Source organism: Watersipora subatra, chromosome 9 (assembly GCF_963576615.1).
Source record: "Watersipora subatra chromosome 9, tzWatSuba1.1, whole genome shotgun sequence".
Lineage (NCBI taxonomy): Eukaryota > Metazoa > Bryozoa > Gymnolaemata > Cheilostomatida > Watersiporidae > Watersipora > Watersipora subatra.
Window position 1 is genome coordinate 26239578 of NC_088716.1, and position 23687 is coordinate 26263264.

Below are 23687 nucleotides of genomic sequence, written 5' to 3' on the forward strand. Positions count from 1 at the left end.
CAGGCCTAACAAAAAAACAAAGCAGAACTGAGACAAATCTGACACATAGGCGACCTCACTTTTCAGAAAAGTTGTAGCTATATGCATCAAAAGTAATGCTTACAATAACGTTTTCATGCTTTTTTTTTCAAACATGTGAATGTTTTTTTTTTTCGAACACGTGAATGTTTTTTTCAAACATGCGAATGTTTTTTTCCGAACATGTGAAAAGCCATGGTATCATCAGACTTGCTGCTCATCATTAATAATGTTCATGGTTTTTTAATTTGACAGTCTCTTAGGAAGCAAATGAACCAAATAATGATTATATCAAAAATTTCTGTCTTCTGTGTGACCTGTCATAGTCCTTACACCCCTTGTGCACTCTTGAATAAACTGTTGTGCCCACCAGTTCTTGACCTTATGGAGAATCTTATTTAATGTGTTGTAGTCATTAGAAATGGTAAGTCAGCTTAATTACGATTCAGTGACGTCCTGAAAAACCATGAAAAGAAATCGATCACAATTGGCTTCCTTCGAAGAATTGGAGCTTTCCAAAGGCGGCCGAATTAAATCTAGTCGAAAACTAGATTACAGGATGGAAGCCAAACGGGCATGGGTAAGTTACAATGCGCTCATCGTTAAGTTATTTTGACTGTGTCTATTACTACCCTGGACAATATACATTTAGTTAATTGGATTTTTAAGCTTGGAATGTACCCTCTGATAATCCAATTCTAGATTTTAAGAAAATTATATGGCAAAACCTTTCAATGAGGCGATTGTTGTGGTCGATTATAGTTATTTCTTACCTTAATTCCTATTATTTGTAAGCGTGCAAGGCACGAAGTCATAATATAAATCCTATTATGTCATCTGTGCCCTTATACTGAACAGTTATTTTGTTATCGAGAATTTTATTTTGTAATTTTACATTTTACCTTACATTATATGCAGTTATTGGAATTTCATCAAATGTGGTACACTATTTTTTAGGTTTGTTTATATTTTCTTAGTTTAATTTAGTTTAAAAAATCAGTGAATCTTTCCACTACAAACTGTAGCCAGCCTGGTTTGTGTGGGTTTTAAAAAAAAAGAGCCGTAATACAGGTTAGTTTTTCTGTGAACTACTAACGAGCTGCTACAAATGTTGATGTTTGTTGATGCCTCAATGGGTTCTAATAAACAAAGCTACTGCTCTGGTATGAAGGTGGGTCTACTGCTCTAGACCCAGCCGTGACAATTTAACTACTCCATATAATCACCGTTATGGATGAATTGGTAGTTGCCAATGAAATCCACCATCAGCAGCAATAAATTGATGTACTGAATGATGAAAGATCTGCTCAGTCTCACACTATTTGTCATCAAGCTTAAGTTTCAAACTGAAACTCGGTATATCAGTGAGCACACTGTCACATGACTAGATCGAAGATAATGTACAGTTTGACCTCAGCTTTCAATGAGAAAGCTGCTCGAAAGCGAATCATTCAAATTCCATAATGACTTTTTCTCACTCCAAATAATGTAATTCATTTTACTCTGTTCCAAAACTAAAAACTATATATTTAGAGAAACAAGTAATACATAGATACATGTATAAAGCGCAACAAATCCATCACAAATACTCTGAACTTGAGAAGTCTATGTCGGAGGATGTTTTGTAAGGTCTAGCAACTAGTACCCAACATGAATTTTTCAGACTGTTGTGGTAACTAAAAGGTATAGAAATAGATTGTTTTATTTTATTAAGCAATAAAACATACATTATACAACAAAATACATTCAGGATTTTATCACTTACAACTAGTATGTTTGCATACAACTGTTGACTAGCTAATATATTGAGATAGTGTCAGTTGACACCAGAGCCAGTCTATTCTTTTCATTATTTTGTCTGATCCCGAGGCACAAGCTCCAAATTTTTTTTGAGATCTGTATCAGTGATGTCCCAAATTGTTTGAGCTCCAATTTGTTTGAGCTTCAATGACCAAGAGCTGTTGAAAGTGTAACTATTTTTGTTATTTTCTGCACATCATTTCTATTTCTGCATTTGACAAGAGTCCATTGATAGTCAGTTGATTTGATAGCCAAATTTTTAAAAATACGCTTCATCACATTTTTCAGAATTGGCAAAATAATCTCTCAAACTACAAATTACTTGCGTTTAATTTTCAGATGATAACTGTGATTTACTGTTATTCTGTTGCAACATTCTATCTAAAAAGATAATGACCCATATAACCTCAAAACACTATTTTTAGCTTTGAAACTTGCTCATACTAAAGCTTGTCTGATGTATGTTACTACAAGCAACTAGTGCAAATGCAATTTTTAAATCTTGCAAAATACGTGCCATATTTAGCTACAAGTTGTAATATAAAATTTATTTTATAATTCTCATATGATAGCAAGGTTAAAAGTGAAATCCAATTTAAAGCCACAGCAAGACTAGTATAGCAGAATACTGAACGCAAACCTTATTTTATTAAAATTATCTCTCACCATATTGTTCAATATTTAATGCAATACACCTATAACAGCGCTGATTTCTTTAGTTATTTGTCATCTATTTAATTAGAAGAAATATAAAATTACTAGATTTCTCTAAAGATGACAGTTTGTTCACTTTTCGAGAGTGATAGGAAGTGGTTGATTGGTTAGCTCAAAGATGTAATAGTTACCTTTTTGTCTTCAAGAAATTGTACATTTAAAGATTAACCAACAACACTAAATATTGCATTTGCAGCAGCAGATGACATTACAGATGGAATTTTCAATAATATTTTTGGGTATTTTCAACTAGATGCTAGATTTCATCAAGATGGTTAAAACAGTCTAGAATTCATTTTGACCTTGACCTTGTGCAAACCAAATAGTCCTATAATTTCTTTGACAGGAAATAGCTATTAATAAAAATAGCTATTCTTATGCATCTAGGATTTCTTCAATTTAAAAATATCTGGAATTTGAAAATTTTGGCAATTTCTGTTAACGGCTCATCTTAAACATGTCGGGTAACATCTACCAAATATAAGAACCTTCATAAATTTTTTAAACGATGATTGTCATTTTGAAATATATTGCTGTTTTCATAACTACTTTATTGCTCTAACAAAAATCTATCTTCCATTATTTTGAGTTGTGTGCACTTTTAAGAATCACTTTTAAGAATTAAGAACGAACGCAACCACCAAGCATGTTGGGTTAATTGTCTGCATCGTTGATCCTAGAAATCACTGTCATTGCAGAATGTTTGCTACAATTATCATCTGTTATTTAATTATCATCTTTGCTAGACTGCTTTAGTTTTTAGACAATTTCACAAATTATTTTGATTGCAGCAAGCGTGCGAGATACTTGCTACGGACCGGTACCTGCGCACCCTCGAATCCCACATAGAATGCAAACTGCGTGAGCTTGATTCTTTAGCCTCTGTTAATAAATCGACTCCCTGCACCCTACTTGGTATTGCCAAGTACCGACAGGAAATTTGGAATGAAATCACTGACCTTCAAGCCGCTACTGAATGGGCAAAGGTGGGTGTTGGTATGCTATTTGAATATTCCACTAGTTGAAAAGTTTTCATCAAAATTTATTTTTACTTGGATAACTAAGAGGCTAGCCCAGCGCCCCTCCTCAAATGAGTGCTAAAATTTGGCTAGTTATCTAATATGTAGCCATTATATATACTCTGCGTTTTAGGAAGTTCTGAGAATGAAGGTAAGTTCTAAAAACTGACGTTCAAGATTAAACTAAACAAATTTATTTCCCGTCTTGAGTTTATGGTTCTGTGTAGATAATTTGAATTTCGAAAACTCACAGAAACCCACAGAGGTCACCAAGTGTTGAGTTGTTTACAGGAAATCGATTCTAAAGACTTCTTTGGTCATGCTAGGTATGAGATTCCTGTCTATAGCTGTTGCATGTCTATAGCTGTCGTAGACATATGACTGTCATATGTCTATTGTTTGCGATTGTGATATGTCTACACTTATTATATATTCAAGTTATATGTTTATGGCTGTCATTGTCTATCCATCATTTTTTGACGCCATCCCCGTGTTTGCACATGCACTTGTCCATGAAAAAGCCGTCATCTTTGTAGAAAATGATCGTCATTCTCTTGATTAATAGTATTTTTTGGTGTTGTTTTGATACTAAAATAAAAAATCTGCAAACAAAATCATTGTTTGCAATAATTAATTGCATAAGCTTCGTGTTTTTAACGATAAAAGTTGTCCATAAAGATGGCAGACAACAATAGAATGGCGTCATGAAAAAACGAAGGATTGATGTTGTATGTATATGGTACTCATGTTTGTGGTTTCTATATGTTTGTAGCGGTCATACGTCTCTAGTTGTTATGTCTATGTTACTATGTCTATGGTTGCCATGTTTATGGTTGTCTTATATATGTCTATCTCTCTTAAGTGACTGTCATATTTGTAGTTTTGTATGGTTGTCATATGTTTATGGTTGTTATATGTGTATAGTTGTCATATGTGTCAAGGCTAACGCAAAATATGTGACTCTTAGTCAAATCAAGTTTGAGAACCTGCACTGACTTGACACTACGTTATATGGAATTTCTTAATATGGAGCACTTTACGCAAATGTTTCATGTTATGTTACACTATATGAGGTTTACATATAAAGAGCGTCTACTGTTTATGATAGCGTTCCTTTTTGCCTGCAATGAGCTCTTGTAAAACACACTCACGGCTTTCGTTGTGAACTTCACAATTTTATTTGATAATACTTAATTACAATACACCGCTGCCTCAGAGTAAGTAGAGGCTTCTGGGATACTGGGCTAGTAATAAGTCATGTTGTCAATCATGGACTTTCTATAGCAACTGTCTACCATTGTTACTTCTATTACCTTGTCACCAGATTGATGGTCGGTAGGATAAACATTGGTATATGGGTCGCGGTCACAGAAACCATGGTTAAGTCGCAAGTCACGAAGTTGAGTTATCTGACTTTAAAGTTACTCTAACTGAATTTATAATATTGATAACGATTTTTGTAACACGTGTTTCTGGACCAATCAAAGAGTGATCTTTCTGAATCTGAAGTCAGTTTAGATAATAAATGTCTTTAAACCTCGGAAAAAACCCTTAAAACCGTTGCTATGCTAAACAGTAAGTACTGAAAAATGGCGTCCGAAAAACATAATCGTTTCTTTTTTGCCGATTTGAAAAATAACTCAGACATTTGGAAACTAATAATTATTACTTTGGTATTTTAATTGATGTCCAAAGTAGTGAAAGTAAAAGGAATGACGATGATATATTCTTAACAATTCTTATAAGAATAGTACAATATTTAATTATAAGAATAATTATTTGATTTTTTAAGATTTGATTATAAGAATAATTATTCGAATTTACAAGATCGAAGTATATAGTGACCGATGGCGTGCAATATCTTGCTGCCATTATTTTTTTAAAGATTTTGTTGATCATACTACGGTTGTGCAAAATATCATGTTACTGCCAAGCCGCTTTTAATATCTGCAAAATTAAGTAATACATTTTTTTATAGATATACAGCTAATTCTATGACAACCAGCTAAAATCTGTTTACATTTTTAAATTCAGCATAATGTTTTGGATATAAACACAGAAATCTAGATAAATATCACAACATCTTAATATTGGTTGCTATGACGTTTTGAAATGTAAACAAAAATGTGCATCGGTTTTTGTTTCTCAGACTTTAACACCAGTTTTCTCGGAACTATGTTTTCGCACTAATGGTAAATGTGCATTCAGTTTATTGACCATAAAATCGGCTGTATTTAAGCTGGAATCAAAATTCTTTTTGCAAAATAACTGTGAGAAGTTTTTCCTTCTGCTAGTGTAGATAACTCTAAATCTTATAATCCCGACTTAATCATGGTTTCTGTGATCATGACACATATAACTAAATTTATTAACATATAGTGTCGTAGTAAAATGTCAAGGAATCTGAGCGAATAACTTTTGATGTAGGATTGATTTTTACTGCAGAGCACTGCTTGCTTATAAACAAAAAACACAACTTCCAAAGAATTCCTGAATGGACATACACATTCCGCATCGTGCAATCATGAGTCATGCGTGACTCACACTGCATGAGTCATGCAGTGTGAGTCATGTATGACTCATGCACTGAGCAATTTAATCTAAGCTGCAGTCACAGAAAACCATGCTATATGTTCATAAGCGACACAAAGTGCTAGACACACACAATGAAGTAATTCAAAGCAAAAGTGAGTGCAGTCATACCTCGACATCCGAGTAGCCCAACGTACGAGAAATTCGAGATACGAGCAAAATTTCGAGAAAGTTTTTGCCTTGAGACACGAGACAAATTTGAGATACGAGCATTTGAGGGTCTCGGCGTGGCTGCTAGGTGGCCATGTATGTGAAAAGCCATTTCCACGAACAGCATCTCTCAGTCAGCTCATCAAATCAGTTTTACAAAGGCCAGTTGAAAGTGATAGTGAAAGCGAGGCACAAAGCTACAAACCGGAGGATGATAATCAAAAAATGAAAACAAAGACAAAATTAGAATTAAGACTAGCGTAAAATTAAAACCTATCTTTAACCGTGGGTTTAGTTAGCTAAATTCATTTAAGTTAGATTTATAATCTGTGTTGCAGTAAAGTCTCTCTCGCAGTTGTTAGCCGCTACATTTGTCTCGAAGGTAAAAACTCCATACAGTACTGTACATAATAATGCTACGTCTTTTTAGCCGATCACAACCACTAGATAGATATTTGTTACTTTGTGGGCGTAGGTAGTGATTTATAAGAATTAAAAAACTTTTCTATCATAATATCTTGCTTTTAGTCATTTTGTATCAGAAACATTGCTTTGAGATATGAAAAAATTGACATACACGCTCCGTCCTGGAGTGCATTAAGCTCATATTCCGAGATATGACTGATAATAAAATTAGATGTACAGATAAGACAAACATCCACTTTTCCTAGATACGACTTCGTGACAACCTGCGAAGCTTAGAGGCAGGGAAAATCTTCTCAGAGCTGCCTGTGATTGACCCCGACTTAACTTTGGAATCTATCGAGTCCGCTGTCGATGAAGAGCTCTCTATCGGACTAAGCTATGGCGCAACTGTCTGTATGTCCAGAGAGAAGTCGTCGACGAGTGCGAGTGCTGGTATGTACACACGTTCTACTTTGAATGAGAGTCACACCTTGGCACACCAATGCAATCTGTTCCGATAGTTACTTCATATACCTTAACCAGTATTGTAGTCACATTTTTTCTTACACTGTTCCAAGCTGGTACCTCTTTATATCAAAACCGATAAAGGAAAAACATTAAAACGCTATCAAATATTGCTCTTTAGAGTTATGTTACCTGATATGGACAGTTACTACCAGCGTCTAAATATCCTTAATGCTGAGGAGCTAAATGTGTTTTTAATTATTTACTGTTTAAAATACTCAAATCGTATCTTCAAGTGCCATTTTCATGGTGGCGATTAACTGTTCATTTTTGAGCTTTTAAGAGTTTGTAATCATATTTCCACTTATTTTAAACTTACAACACAACAAAGTAAGACATGGTGAATCTTTTCATATCAAATAAGTTTAATGTGAATTTTGTTGCAAGTCAACCTTTAAAATACTCAAATTGTATCTCCTATCTGCCTGAACACCCAGTACATTCTCACCTCTCCAACAAAACCACTACACCTTATATCAGATACCAACACCTTGCCATTTAGTTTAGAACAGAGTTATGCAAAAATACTTTTTTTCTTTCAATGCACATAATTTAATTTACAATTATTTTGTTTTTTGTTTAATTTTATAATTTACGATAAACGGCATTAACCTGTGTGGATAAAGTTAATATCTATGTTTATATTTAGAAAAAAATATTGCGTGTTTTTATTAGAATGCATGATATTTTATTTAGTTAATTTCGAAGCATAACAAACAATAATGTATGCTCCAAGTGGTTACCTACGGTATTTAAACACAATGTAAGTTGTATGAAATTACGTAATGAACTAAATTAAAATCTTGATTATGTGTAAAATCTAAATTAATCAGATAATCAGTAAAATAGGTTTTCATGATTACTTTATTTTTAAGGAAGTGAGACTGCAAGTGTAGGATGAGCAGTACTCAGGTATGATGTTAGGGGGAGTAATGGAAATACTGTTGTGTGTCGGCTTCGATCTCGGAACCTCCTGTTCACCAAGCAATAACCTAACCAGTTAAGCTACGCGAGATACGATGGCTTCATTAGGCGATATGACTACTAATGATAGACTACCTATATAGTGTATCTTATCTAGATTAAAATACGCATAGCACACTGTGTTATGGCGCACTGTCACTAAAGCTTGCTCTCACGGCTCTTGTTAGTAAGTTTAGCAATAGGGATACTAGCTTACGCAAATTAGTCATTGGCAATGTGCCAGGCTGATGGCAAGTGTCAAGAAACTATATTATCTGCCACTGTTTATAAGCTGTTTGTTAACACTTGCGCAACCCCGGGCATTCCGCTAGTCTTTATTATAATAAGAGCCGCGTTTGTCCGAAGCCACAGTTGGATGTTGGGAAAGTTGGTTAGAAGTTCAAATAAATGAAAATGGGATTCGAACTCGCAACAACGAGCATAGTAGACTGATGCTGAACACCTGTACCAATCAAATGCCTCGCAGCATTTGTGAATAAGTGTGCACATAGCTATGCCCTGTGGTTTCTCAGCACAGGGTATAACTATGACAATTTCTTTCTCAACTCAGGGTATAACTATGACAATCTCTTTCAGCACACTGGACTGCCCACGCTGCTAATGCTATATAACCAATAACTGTTGGTTGTTAGCATTCTTGAAGCTGGTCTGTTGTTAATTAGTGATAAAATAAAGGTCACACATTTATACAATACAGGAGCATGGCACGCCCTACCTCAGACTAGATGTAGTTTAAATGAAATTAGTTTAGATACTTTCTACTGCCTTCACATTTTTTTTTAGCTTTTGTGAGCTTTTTATTTTTTTATACAAAACTCTAACCCTTCCACAATGTTTTGACCTCATTTCCCGATTATGATCACAGCATCAAAGAGGGAACCAGGCTTGTCATTCAGTTCGCTCCTCTTAAATGTGCCACTTTCTGGTTTTGACATTCACTAAGTTGTGTGATTGTGTGGATAACGACGACCAGCTTGCTTCCTTATTCTATGTAATAGCCTCAACTTCCAAGCAACTTTTCAAAATTCCACGTACAATGTATAATTAATGTAAAGGATTGTACAACAATAAAAAATCTTATTGGCTTTTTTCATTTTCCTAGTTATCCATGGCCGCTTCTTTTTCTTCACTGACACTAAGGATTAACTGGCAGCAGTAGAAGTCTGATTAATCATGGTTAAGTCAGCCTTTGTCATTATTCCACTAGTCAAAGCAGTCATAGTAACATATTATCGCTTTAGTTTTCAATGGTGAATTGCCCACCATAGTCTACACTCTACAGCTTGATTGTTAATATTTGTAGATTCGGTAATCCTAGACACAAATGAGAGTGGTTTGAGTCAGAGTTCATCGAGCCTTGAGGCTGTGACTGCTGCTTTGAACGATCTCTCTTCTACACCTCTCTCTTTTCATGGCAATGATTATGATGGGAGCGGAGAGGATGAGTTTGAAGGCAATCTTCCACTGATTGTTACCGCTTCAAGCACATTTGATTTGGATAAGATAGGATTGATGGAACCGAATGTCGACACGGAGGAGTCAGTGTTTACAGGTGTAACAGGTGTGTAGTTGAAACAAACTATTTGCATTTATGAAGCTTAGACAGAACTAACATTTTAAAAGCGACCCTGGTATGCTATCTTATTTTGTTTCGGCAACTCGTCCAATCACGGTGAAGATAGTAGATAGTTGCCATCTCAAGCACTCTTTATTTAGATAAGGTTACTGATATAATATAACTTATCTCCAACATGGTTGAGTCATGTTAAGATATGCATACAGTGATAGAAATCGATCACATTTGCCTTTCTACTGGTAGCTTGCATAAGAATTTTATTTTTTAGTAATTTCAAACCTGATTTTTACTGAAACTCATTGATGTGCCGTATTGAAGAGAATTTGATTGGATTTAAGTATGAACATTGATGCCTGCTAAATCTTCAACCTCCGATATCAATGTTGTTTGAACATAGTCTTAATGGTGTTTATTTTGCAATAGATTAAAATTACCATATTCGCCTTTTTTAACCGCAATCGAGTTTTGTCGATTTCAACCTTGAAACATTCTGGGAGTCAGATCACCTCACACACAAAAGCAGTCACAAGTTATAAAAAAATGCTGATACTTTCAGATGCTGATATATTCACCTTCAACTCTATACAGGCAGCGTCAGCCACATTTAAACCTATTGCTACAATATTTGTATACAGACAGTTGGCGCATTTGCAGTTTCAGCTCTCACTCACCTTAGATATCTCTTTTTTATTGTTTATTTATAATTATTATTTCTTTTTTACATATTTTTTTTCTTCTGCTTTTAACAGCTCAGTTGATTTATTGACTGCTGAATAGCTGGTGCGTTTGCGTGAATCGTCAGGAGTTGGCGATCCTTGCATCGAAGTGTTCTAGAGATGGGAGCTCACACCTCCCTATTGTCTAGTAGATATGGTACCGAGGAGCGCTTTGGAGTAGCCCAGGCTACACCCACTGCGCTAGTAACACAGCTCCTTACTTAGATGGTGGCCGATACTGCAGTCAACAGTGAGTAGGCTCCTATCACTCAGCAGAGTATAAGAGTAGGAGTTGTCCCCACTTGTTGAGAGTGCCGATAACTCCAGACATACTTATGAAGGTTTTTGTCCGGAAGGCCTGCAAGGATAGTAGTTTCTAGTTTAGTCCAAACATCTGGTAAAATATCATAAAATGAATTTTTTTCTGAATAATTATTTTCATGAGTTTATACAAGCAGATAGAAGTGCTCTTAGCTGTATATCTATCAATTGAGGCCTAAACATGGATTCGGGTGCTTTTCAGTACTACTCCGTTTTTTGCTTTATTTCATAACAAAGTGTTGTCAGTATTTTTGCTTCTCATTTAGTTGACCTAAAATCAGGTACTGTATTTTATTCATGATGATGGGAAAAAGTTGCTATGTGATTATTAATCAAATGCTTGATAGCCGATAGAGCAACAACAGACTATATTTTGTCATCCTTCAAGCACTCAGTCACGGTTCCTAGTTGATGCAACTTGTAAGCTATATTGATATTTACAGATTTAACCGCTGCCCCAACTTCTTGTCCGGGTGCTATTACAGACTCCCCTGATTGTCATCTCACTACTCACGTTCCGGAACAATCTATTGCGTCATGTGGCTCAGTGCTCGGTCTGGATGAGTCACTTAGCTCCCCTCCTCACGCTGCCGACAGCAATTCTACTACGTCTATGTCGTGGGCGGAGATAGGTTAGTAAGTTTGTGAGTTCATTTTTCTTGGTCAGTTTTGCTAATATTTGTTATGAGAAAATGTGAAAAAGTTTACTAACATTAACTATGTGAAAATTTCAAATTTTTTACTAACATTAGTTATGTGAAAATTGGAATTCAAGGAAGCTGAACAGACAGGAGCATTGCTAGGTGTAACATTTTGGTCGCCATTTTATTTGCGTTAAGAATGCATCACACTTGGTGAGCTTTTTTAATTTAAAACAAGCTCGATACATCGCTTAAAGTTATAGAAAACAGTTAAATTCTAAGCAGATTCCGATAGCATTAGCTTTGTATAGCGATTACTGGGACAATCCAAAAAAACATCTTATGGTAATCTAGTTAATTGTATTGTTTAAATCAATTTAGGGTAACTGATAAAATGACCAGCGCTTTAGTATAGTTTGTTACATGATTTGTTTATCACTGTTGCCTTGCAATACTAACTTTTTATGTTATTTAAAGTTGTAAGTAATCAGTTTCTGGTTCACTTATCAAGTTGTAAGTAATCAGTTTTTGGGTTTTTGATCTTATTTTGCTTTAAATTTACTTCTGATAGAAGTTACGAGATACGATCTTTCATGCAAACCGGATATTGCTTGTGACAGCTGAAATCTTCATTAGCCAGAAAATGTTTTATAGGTTCTTCAAAGTGATTGTCATAGATAAGAAAAGCATGTTTGGAGAATAATTTCTTCATAGTTTTTGTCAGTTGCATTTTATAGAAATGCTGTAACGTTTTCTTAGCTTACTTTAGGTGTCAGGCTGTATGGTGATCTCACGCGTCCTTTTGTTGTGTAGCTGCTGATGGGGAGGAAGAATGGCAGACAGTCCTCAAAAAAGACAAATCATCACGTCTGAATAACTTCCTCGCCTTTCCAGAATCAATTGTGAGTTTTTGTGTAGATTTTGAATTATTTTTATAAAAGTGCTAGAAAGGCGTGTTCTGTTGATACAACATTGAAAATTGCAATAAAAAGAACAGATACGCTCACTATACATGTCATGAATAAAGCACCCGCGTTTATGAGCGTTTCAAAAAGTGATCTCATTCAAACGCTTACATTTCTGAACAGGGCGTCAACAAAAATGACATCAAATTGTAGCTGATTTTTTAGCCTTATATTGGTCTTAATTTCATTTGAATGACTTCAATGGTGCAATCAGATCTTTAAGAGCCTAATGTAATCCAACCCTAGTCTTAGTTCCTGCTGCTAAACTGGGCCTGTATGATGACCATGGCAAACTAAATTTACATCTGTTGTTACTGAGCAAGTGAATTTGTGATATTACACAGGCAGAGGCTTCAAAATCCGAAAACTCTTTGGCAATCGTCCCGTCATTGGAAGAGTCGACCTATCAAGGGGATGAAGAGCGAATGAGAAAAAAAACAGCACTCTGTAGGTTACATGAAAGAGGGGAATGCAATTGGGGCCCACGTTGTAATTACGCCCACAGTCAACAGGAGGTAGAAAAGGCTCGGAAGGAATGGCAACGAATTAATGTTAGTTTGTTTTGCTTTTGTCTTGTAGAAGTTTTCTAGCCTCAAAGCACATAAATTACATAATTTTTTTATCATATGTTCCAATACATCAGTATTGGCTTGCGAATGAGTAAAATTTTTGTAAAACCTTTTCAACTTTTGACCAGTGACTGAAAAGTAGACGTCTGACTGGCTGAGCAGTTGGTTCACAATCTGGATTAATATGTAACTTAACCTGTACGTTTTTCAAATTAATCCACATCAGAAAAACAATCAGGATACTTGTCCTTCAAAACACTTTCCGAACTGGCTTCTGTACTCAAGCTACTAACATTGGTCAAATAAAATAGCCCTAGACTACTAGCAGTGGCAGCACTCAACAAATTGCATGCAATACCATCAAAGACATAAAATGTAGCATTAACAGTCTTACTATTTACTGTGATATTTTAATTGAGCTGTCCTAACATACACATTGTCAATAACCCAAGCTGTCCTAACATACACATTGTCTATAACCCAAGGCGTCCTAACATACACATTGTCCATAACCCAAGCTGTCCTAACATACACATTGTCAATAACCCAAGCTGTCCTAACATACACATTGTGCATAACCCAAGGCGTCCTAACATACACATTGTCTATAACCCAAGCTGTCCTAACATACACATTGTCAATAACCCAAGCTGTCCTAACATACACATTGTCCATAACCCAAGGCGTGACTAATCCGTAAGTTTGCGTCATCTGCAAGATTGGAAATTGGCAGAATCCCGCAATTCAATCGAGCTTTGTTACTCGTAATTTTTCTCGGATGTTTTATTTTTGGAACATAAAACATAAGAAAACGGATGCTCAAGGAAATGCCATGCAAGTTGTTTCAATTTAAACATTGTCCATGTCTCAGTCATTCCTATTTTGATTTGAATAGTTTTGAGTGTGCGGCAATGACATCTGGCATAGAATTCCTTGTCCTTTCTAATAAACCGCTTGCGTTAATTCTCAACATGCTGTTAACCTTTCAAACCCTGACCATCCTTGTCAATGTGTGTCAACAACCCTGGGCAATTTGTACAACAATCCAGTTTTTAAAACTTTTATTAAATATATCTATATGTGCTCATAATACAATAATATTTGGTATAATACTAGAAAAAAAGTCCGACAACATAATAAATGTCACCAAATAGAAAAAAAATTATTTCACAGTTATTCGGGCTAAAACCATAAAAAACGGTACGGCTTTAAAAACTTGTAAAAATCTTTACAGTAGCATCATATCTATTGAGCACTTGTTTGTCATTGTTTCATGACTCAAAATAAATTCTATAAATGACTCGTATAGTTCCTGATTCGCATCACAATCATCCATGACCTACCAACAAATGAGTCGGATCAATTTTTTTCACGATATCGTTTCAATAAAAATTATTATTATAATGAAGGCAGTGGATAAAAGTCTTTGAAAACGGGTAACAAGAGAAGTAAATTTTCTGATCTATTGCTTTGAACAAGAATTAATTTGATTGGTTTACACTGTTACTTAGAAACAACATTAGTCGACAGGGTCATGTGAATGCCGGTATTCCAGCCAGTAGGGTTTCAGATACACCCTAGGCAATGCTGGAATACCGATCGTTAGGGTTCAAAGGGTTAACATCGCACAATAACTCTATGTGTGCACAACTCCGACTCCGCATCGTCAGTGCAATGGAGACAGCGATTATATAACAATGTGAATGTATATCAGTCACACAGAGCTAATATAAGTTTGATTAGGCTTTGGGATGCCTTGTTAAGGCGTGTGTATGTATTGCCATAGTAATCACACTGCAAGATGTGCTGGTAGGGCAAATATATTATAAATTGATTTGTAATAAAATAAATTTGATAAGTTGATTTATGTGTTGGTCTTCATAGGCTGAAAACTCCTTTCCAGTTTTCTCCACACCCATGAAAAATCCGTTCTTCCAAGGAGAGGAGGGAAGGCTGAGAAGAAATACTTCATTATGTAAGGCTTTTCAGCGAGGTGAATGTAGCTGGGGAGAAAGATGCAACTATGCCCACAGCGAGAAAGAGCTAAGGCTAGCCTGGGAGAACATTAGACGACACAAGGTATTACCAGTATCCAGGATAGCCTTTGATTGTTAGATATTGTGGAAATTTATCCGATGGTTTTTAGTATTCACAATCATAGTAGTAAAACGGAGTTACAGTAATACTTCGAATTTCAGGGCTTCAACTATGGCGGCTGCGATGTATCACTAAGCTGCGTCGCGGTTAGGATGTGTCACTTGTTTTCAAAAATCACTGCCATTCAAGTATTGTCATTTTAATTTAATAATGATAAATGTTTCAAAGTCATTTTTGTGTTTTGAATAAATAAAACGAAAGTCAATACACTGTACTGTACACTGTACTGTACACTGACTTCAGTGCGCTTTCTCTGATGGCGCTGGTCTTTTTTGGATATGTATAGAGAGACACTCTCAGTCCTGTGACTACGGTGTGAATGCAGAGCATACAATCTATTGATATGATATTGATATGAGCTGTTGATTTCAGTGATAAAAAGATGATTTATTGCAAGAATCGCTCATGAGCTCTTAAACTATTGAATAGAATTTGGCCTTTCCTCTTTTATCAACAGAGAATTTCCAATAATCGGTTTTCATCATTTTGCCATCCCCTGATTGGCTCAAAAACATGTAGCATTGACTTTGCCTCTTTGATTCGGACTTTTGAGACTTCCATGTGTCTAGAAAAAGTGTATATTGCAAATAAAAAATTACTTTGCATGTAGAATCAAATAGTTCCTTGAATTAAGCTGGAAAAGTTGGAAAATTCCTATTTAAATGTTTGACCGAATTCCTTGCTTGTGTGACAACTTTGTCACTCTTTGAGTTTTAAGAACACAATGGAAATCTGTGATATCTTATAACCTCATTAGTCTTCCATGATTTTAGCATGTCTTTGCTCATTACCATGATGAACTGAGGCGCGAGGGTAATAAAGCACACGGCGTACGGAGTAACATGGAAGATGCAGCTAACAAGGCCACTAAAAAGGTGAAGACAGTTGAGGTTTGTTTGCCAATGTGAGACTTTCCAGATTCTTTTGTCATTATTAAATGACTCTATCCTAGACACTAATGATCCTAATAGTTAGGAGTTGGTTATTCTACAGAATATTGTCAAGTCTGGCCAGTAGCGTACAAGCTGTTAGTGCATGGAGTTTTCCCTTCGTGCATATTTGGTCTAAAAGTTTATGCCACCAGCTGCTTCTTGACTAGCTGCAGATAGTAAAATACTCTTAACCTATAGGAAAAAATTAGCTAAAAATTCGGCGTTGCACAGGTATTAAAAACAGCTTATAAACAGTGGCAGGTAATGTATGTAGTTGCCTGCCCTTGCAATCAGCCTGGCACATTACCAATGACTAATTTAAGTACACTACTATTTGTATTGCTAAACTTTATAATTAGAGCTGTGAGAGCAAGCTTTGGTGACATTACATAATACAGCATATGCAAATTTTAACCGGCGTTACAGCTCATATCGCATATGGAATCCGTTGCATCTCGTGTAGCTTAATTGGTTAGTTTATCGTCTGGTGAGTGAGAGGTTCTGAGATCAAATCCAGCACGACGCGGATCTTCCATTCCTAGATTTTAATGGCTGTAGCTGAAGAGATAAAACGAAAGACTTGGAGATTTATATATGTAGTCTAGCTGTATAACCCGTGTATGATCCATCTCGTGTAGCTTAATAATGTATTAGATATATAAGCATTAGATAATTACTATGAGTTTCTATACCACTCTGTACGATATTTTCGCCTTATGATGCCGACACCGAAACGAATTACAATCATATGATTGTATACCAAATCATTTTTCATTATAATCGTAGCAAAACAGACTTTATTTAGCCGTCATTTGCTAATTATTTCCCATTTAAATTTAAACATTTTTACTGCTGTATTTTCTCTCTTAATTTGTTTCAACAAAACACATTTTGTTCATGATATGAAATTTAAAAGTTGCAGTTGTTTGGAAAAATTTGAAAACCTTTACAGTTGCTTTATTTTTCTCTTAATTTATTTCAACTACACAAAACACTTTTTTCATTAAATGTAGTTTTGAAGTTAGAATGGTAACTGCTGTTATCTGTTAAATAAAAATAGGTTTTCTGTGCAAAGACTTTTTATTACCTGGGCAACGCCAGGGCATTCAGCTACATGTATATAGATATGTATAGTATGCATATATACATGTATATGTACTAGTCATATATGGCTAGATTTTTTATGTATATATATATATACTCGGTGAATGCCCTGGCGTTACCCGGATAATAAAAGTCTTTGCACAGAAAACCAATTTTTATTTAACAGATAACAGCAGTTACCATTCTAACTTCAAAACTACATTTAATGAAAAAAGTGTTTTGTGCAGTTCAAATAAATTAAGAGAAAAATAAAGCAACTGTAAAGGTTTTAAAACTTTGTCAAACAGCTGTAACTTTCAAACCTCATATCCTAAGGAAAATGTTTTATGCAGGTCTAATAATTTAGGAAACAAAATAAAACGACTATAAAAGTGCGTAAATGTAAGTGTGAAATAATTAGCAAGTAAATTAAGTCTGTTTGGATCTGATTACAATAACAGATGATGTAGTAATAATACAATTAATACGAACTGAGAAAAACGAAACAAAAATCCTCAGAACTCTGAATACAACGATACTGGTACCTCTTGATACCGGTATAAATGTAAAAATGAGATATCGGACTGTCTTTGTCTGGTACTTTGCCTGACCGAACGGAGAGAAAATGTAGAGGCTTTTCCTACTCGAGATGATACAATTGTTCGCGTGAAAAGTATTAGCCTTTACCGATATAGCAATCGAACCTTACGAAAAGCCAGAAATAGCAGTTCACAAAAACATTGTGTTTCATAGAGTTTCAATTAATACGTCATTTAGCGTGGGAAATTGGGAAAAGGGTGAATACAGTATATAGTAAGAGCTATGAATCGTAAGAGCCTTCGTAAACCCGTGGTTAGACAATTGGATTACAAACCAGCGGTTGCGATCTTTGTGAGTTCAAACCTAGCACCATGTGAGATTTTAATTCCAAGAATTTAAAAGCTATAGCCGGACACACCTAAGGACACACGCACCACACGCACATACACAACACGTACACAACACATACACAACACGTACACAACTTGTACACAACACGTACAAACTTGTACACAACACGTACAAACTTGTACACAACACGTACAAACTTGTACACAACACGTACAAACTTGTACACAACACGTACAAACTTGTACACAACACGTACAAACTTTGAGATTTATATATACCTTATATGTATATAGATTGATCTGTGTATTAATATATCATTTTTATTATAATTTATTTACATATATATATACTATTTTAATATATTAAAATGTTAATGCTATATATATATATTAATAATTGATATACAGTTATTATGATTGTATGTAATTACTATATACATGCATACATATACATATATATCAATACATGTATTTTTGTATAAACACTTATGCATATACTTTTACAGACTTCGCATCCAGAGCCATGCACGAGGCAGCACTGCCCAGGTAGGCTAGCTTATGAAACGAGACAAACTAAATTGTGCCCCAGTCTTGCCAACCGTTCCGATTGTAAGATCTCGGGCTGCACTATGGCTCACAGCAGAGAGGAGCTCCGCCCATTGCCCAAGTTCGAGATGTGTAGTAAATTTGGAGGCTGTGGACGGTGCATGCCAGCAAGTGAGGTTAGTATTAACCAATGTAACTGGGAAGTGTGATATCTCACTCGGTTTAATACAGTGATGTCTTCAAATATGAACTTAATGCATTTCAGCACTGAACTTGTATGCCAATCCTCTCCTATCTAAAATCAATTTTTCTACATAGAATAACTAAAAAAAAAAATTCATTTCCATGCTCCGAAAAAATTGTTAAAAACAGGATATTACGATGAAAAAACGTGTTTTTAATTATTTTAATTCACCACCTATGCTCACAAAGTAACAAATACCCATCTAGTGGTTATGATCTGCAAGAAAATGTGGCATTATGTACAGTATTGTATGGAGTTCTGTCATTTTAAAGAGATAGCATCGGCTGATAGCGATGAGAGAGACTTGCTGTTAATATATTCAGTACTCTACGATTTTGTGATTCTTCGAAGCATAATGTAACCTTTAAATTTAGTTAAAGATTACTGTAAGTGTATTCTAGAGTTTCCCAATTTGAAACGTATCTTCTGAAGACTGGTAATCATAGTATTGTGTGGGTGGATAGACGTCTCCTAAGGCCTTTTGGAACCAGGCTATTTATTGTTGTTTGTCCAATTAGGATCAGGCAGGCAAGATGCCTTTGCACACGAATGGTCTAGCATATGCATTAGCTAACTTGAATGTAAGCTTTATTATTTTAGGCTGTACACCGTGTTACACAATGCACAACTATTGTGCACAAAATAAATTAATATTTCTTGTAGTAACAATTTTTGTTACTTTTATTGATTGAGCACTTTCTTATCTAAGATAAATTTTCAGTTAGGTACTGCTGAGAATTTCAGTCTATTATGTGCAGCTGTCTACTATTATTACTAGTACACTGGCAGCTCTGTGGGCTGTCAAAGATCATCATGTGTAATAACTATGTGTACAATTATTCCATGACGCTGCAAGGTGATCCAGTGGTGCAGTCAGTAGTGTGCCTGACTACTAAGCCAGGTGTTGGAGTTCAAATCCTGTGTGATGTGTTTTTTCCCTCTTAGCATGGTTTCAGACAGACAGACGGACACATCTTTTATGGTAGTAAAGATTTTTAATACACGGCTTATAGAATCCAAACAGTTTATTACTAATTGATTTTTCACTTTTTATTAAATGTTGACTTGCAACAAAGTTCACAATTCAGTTATTTGGTATCAAAAGATTCACCATGTCTTACTCTGCTGTGTTGTAGGTTCAAAATATGTGGAAATGTGATTACAAGCTCTTAAAAGCTCAAAACGAACAGTTAATCGCAGCCATCACGAAACCGCCGTAGTTGGGAGTCCCTTTCCAAAACGGCTCAAATGGGACGTAGTTGAACACAGTGGCATCTGTTTACACTTTCATGCTACCTCATTCGTCGAAATATTTTCACAGATATACTTCACGCGCTCAATAAAACCATGTCTATTGTCCTTACGCATCTATTTCATCATCATTGTAATGCTGTCACTTTGAGCACTGATATCTCAAAAGCTACCGTAAAAATTTGTTTAATTTTTTAACTTTTGCTCGAAGGAGTGCGTATCATCCTCTGATAAACATGAGGAGCCTGTTGTTCACCTGTGATAGTCGAAAAATGCTGCAGAAAATGTTCGCGCCATTTGGCAAAAAGTATGGGTCACATGATCAGATTACGACCAGATGATTAGACCAGGCTGAAACGGAACTGAAGTAGCGAGCATCTATATTGATAGAACCCGGTAGAACCCAAAGTGTTTGTCATAAACTAGTGCTTCGAGACGTTTTATATTGAGCCTTTTATTGGCCTTTAATTTCATGGGAGAACATCACGTGTAAAACCAATAATCACAATGTTTGAGAACGTTATCAAAATAAAAAGATTCCAAACTACGGCGTTTTCGTGATGGCTGCCATTAACTGTTCGTTGTTGAGCTTTCAAGAGCTTGTAATCACATTTCCACATATTTTGCACCTACAGCACAGCAGTGTAAGACATGGTGAACCTTTTGATACCAAATAACTGCAATGTGAATTTTGTTGCATGTCAACCTTTAACAGTGTTAAATTACCACGAAAAACAGCATTAAAAAATCTCTATCTCCAGGTTTTAGCTGCAATGGAAAGATATGAAAACAGCTAATTATTTTGAACTGTTATTAAATGCACTTGAAGTATTGTAGAGGCCACAATACGAATTTTTAGCAGGTGGGGTAAAGGGTACAACGAGAGAGAAAAATCTAATTATGGTTTTAAAATATTAAAAATGATGAAGTTCTTATGCCAAACCTTTCAGACGTATAATATTTTATGAGAAATTGTTCCGTATCAAAGCCACGAAAGTCGATGTTGTAACAATTTGGACAGATTGCAGCATTTAAGCTTTGTTATATTGCAGTGTCCGTATGCTCACAGCAAATCGGAGCAGAGGAAAAAACCAGAAGTTATCAACAAGCAGAGAGTGGAGGTAGGTAAAATACTAAGGTAATGTAGCATGATGGTTGTTTTAAGGAAAACCAATTTTGTTTCAACAAAATTAGTGGGGATGGCTTTGCTACAATTTACATACATATGCTGTTATTATCTACTCCAAAACACTTTGGAGGGCAGAAACCTTAAACTTGAAAATATAATGGTCGACAATTTTGTTTTCTCGAAAAGTATAATTGCAATGACTTTTCGAGTATTTCAATATCAACCATCTTAATGTTTTGCTGTTTATCACGGAGCAGAAATTATGGTTGAAGCCGGTCTTATTTATAATTTTGAAAATCTGTAATTTTGTAAAATCTGCAATCCAAAACTTCCCATGACCTTATATTGACCTTGAAAGAGACAGTTGTAATAGACTGTGTTTATTTTAGAACAACAATAATGAGAATGATGAATGTGTGATATGTTATTCCACTCTGAAGAACAAGGAGAGTACTGAACTAACCTGTGGTCACAATCAATACCATTATTCGGTAAGTGAGAAACCAATATTTATGAGTTTGCTCATGGTTTTAGACCAGTTTGCGTGGACAAGGAATATACTAAGCTTTTTTGAGGCGACGGTACATTGACCAACTTATGAATTTCCATACACAAATTTTTGTCGGCGGATTATCAAAGCATCGCATATGTAGGCAAACCTGCTTTGATGCTTAGAATGCTTTGCGAGGTTCTTCATAGTTCATTAGAAAAGAATACAACTTATTGAGATACATGGGTTTAATATTTTCTTCATTTGATCAATTTGGTTCTTTCGATCTTATCCATCGACTATTTCATCCTCTCAGATCGAGGAACTAGAGTACATCAACGGTCTCTTCTCCGTACATTGACGAATCAAATCTTCGATTAGCCCTCACTTCTTGATAACTGAGGGAATCTTGGATTGTTACAAGTAGTATCACTTATAGGATGGAAGTAGTGATTTCAACACCTTTCTCATTGGGTATTATGATCTCATGGTATTGGGTCAGCATGTTTGCTGTTTGTGGTAGTCAACAAACCTTTGCTCTTGTGTGTCTTTTGGCAGTTCTTTTCATCTAACCAAAAGCAGGACCGTTCACAAAAAGTTTTAATAGAATGTTTCTGTTTAATAAAGGCATCTGCATATTCTCTCTGCTATCCCGAGGCGTGCGGGTCATAGAATGTAAAAAATCCATTGAAAACTTGGTATTATCTGCTACATATGTATAATTTTTCACGATGTAACTGGCATGGTAATAATTTTATTCCAAACTCGTGATCAACTTCAATACACCAAATGTGTTAGGCTATAACTTAATGCTTGCTTTACATCAAATATAAACAATATCTATATTATTTATTATATTATTTATATTTAGGAAATATTATAAAGATCTCCATTCAGCGTTTTCGTTGCACCGCCACACCTGTGCTTATCTGTTGTCAATAGGCCCTCGATTACTGTGTGTCTCGATTAAAAAGATTATATATTTCTTCTAAAGTTGTGAGAGGTATATGATTGGAATCCGAACTCCTCTTAGAAATACCAAAGCACCTTTCATGCACTGCAGTAGTTGTTCTTTCTCGCAGCTAGTTGCTTCACATATATGGCCGTATATTAACAGCCGTCATGCACAGCATCTGCATAATTATAATCAGCCGTCGTATGTACTACCTGTATGATTTTAGTGTATGACTTGACTTTATCACTTGTACTTTTGTAGTGTATAAAAAAGTGGTTGACAGAACGGAGGCCGGACTGCCCTTTATGCAATAGTCCAGCATCCTTACCATAAACACTCACTGTTCCCGATGGTTTCCTGTCATGCGAGTTTCTCACTCCTAAACTGTAGCCTGTTCGCTGTGTCAATTTTTTTTAGTATTATTTTCCTTGCTCTTTAAAGGTGGACTTTGTTTTCTTTACATAATTTTTCTACAATGATACAAGTTTTAGACATAACACAAACCGTCTATTTTTTACTCTATAATAAAAGATTTAGTGTTTTCAAAGTGTCTAGGCTGGCAGAGCAGGTGTTTTCTTCCTGTGTCAGTTGTTTTTCTAGTGATTATCAATATTTAGTTAAAGGACCTCTCCTAAAATGAGGTACATGCAGAAGTAAGTTCAGACCTTGAGGAATTGAAAGCCATCAAGGTAAATATTTGAGGTTTCATGAACTTGTGTCTGTTTCATCACTCACATTAGTCCAGGATCCCTAACAACCTGTTTGTACTAGTGGGATGTTCGTCTGTATGTGTGGGTTCTGCAAAGAATGAAAGGCTGGGAGGTCTTTCAAATTGACAGAGATATTTGGCAGTAGCAGATGCCAACTAGTATAATGAATCAAGGGAGTACGTAGGTTCTTGAAGTTGCTAGCAAAATGAAACGAATGAGACAAATGAACTTTTGTCTCCTATTAGCTGGCCTCTAGACATAGCGCAATATCTCCAGCATTATCAGCCAATAACATCAAGTTTGTT

General features: G+C 35.4%; 1 protein-coding gene across 2 annotated transcripts; it reads left to right on the forward strand.

Moving 5' to 3' along the window:
* The first annotated feature begins 429 nt into the window (after nt 1-429).
* Nucleotides 430-23184, forward strand: LOC137404322 (uncharacterized). 2 transcript variants are annotated; one of them, XM_068090514.1, is made up of 13 exons: nt 430-598; nt 3324-3518; nt 6965-7151; nt 9511-9759; nt 11264-11452; nt 12275-12363; nt 12771-12977; nt 14880-15074; nt 15926-16042; nt 18564-18779; nt 21151-21219; nt 21617-21718; nt 22934-23184. In XM_068090514.1, exons 1-13 carry the CDS (start codon nt 485-487, stop codon nt 23003-23005), a joined length of 2001 nt encoding a protein of 666 aa, XP_067946615.1. In that variant the 5' UTR covers nt 430-484; the 3' UTR covers nt 23006-23184. The 2 variants fall into 2 exon arrangements, with proteins under 2 accessions (XP_067946615.1, XP_067946616.1); XM_068090515.1 differs by having other exon boundaries at nt 15926-16027.
* Nucleotides 23185-23687: the final 503 nt, after the last annotated feature.

What these genes read in the sequence shown, in the direction of transcription:
- LOC137404322 (XM_068090514.1), top strand. Translation starts at nt 485, where the DNA reads ATGAAAAGAAATCGATCACAATTGGCTTCCTTCGAAGAATTGGAGCTT. An exon ending in AGAACATTAGACGACACAAG is followed by an intron (nt 15,075 to 15,925) that starts GTATTACCAGTA and finishes CCATGATTTTAG; the next exon opens with CATGTCTTTGCTCATTACCA. An exon ending in AAAAGGTGAAGACAGTTGAG is followed by an intron (nt 16,043 to 18,563) that starts GTTTGTTTGCCA and finishes ATACTTTTACAG; the next exon opens with ACTTCGCATCCAGAGCCATG.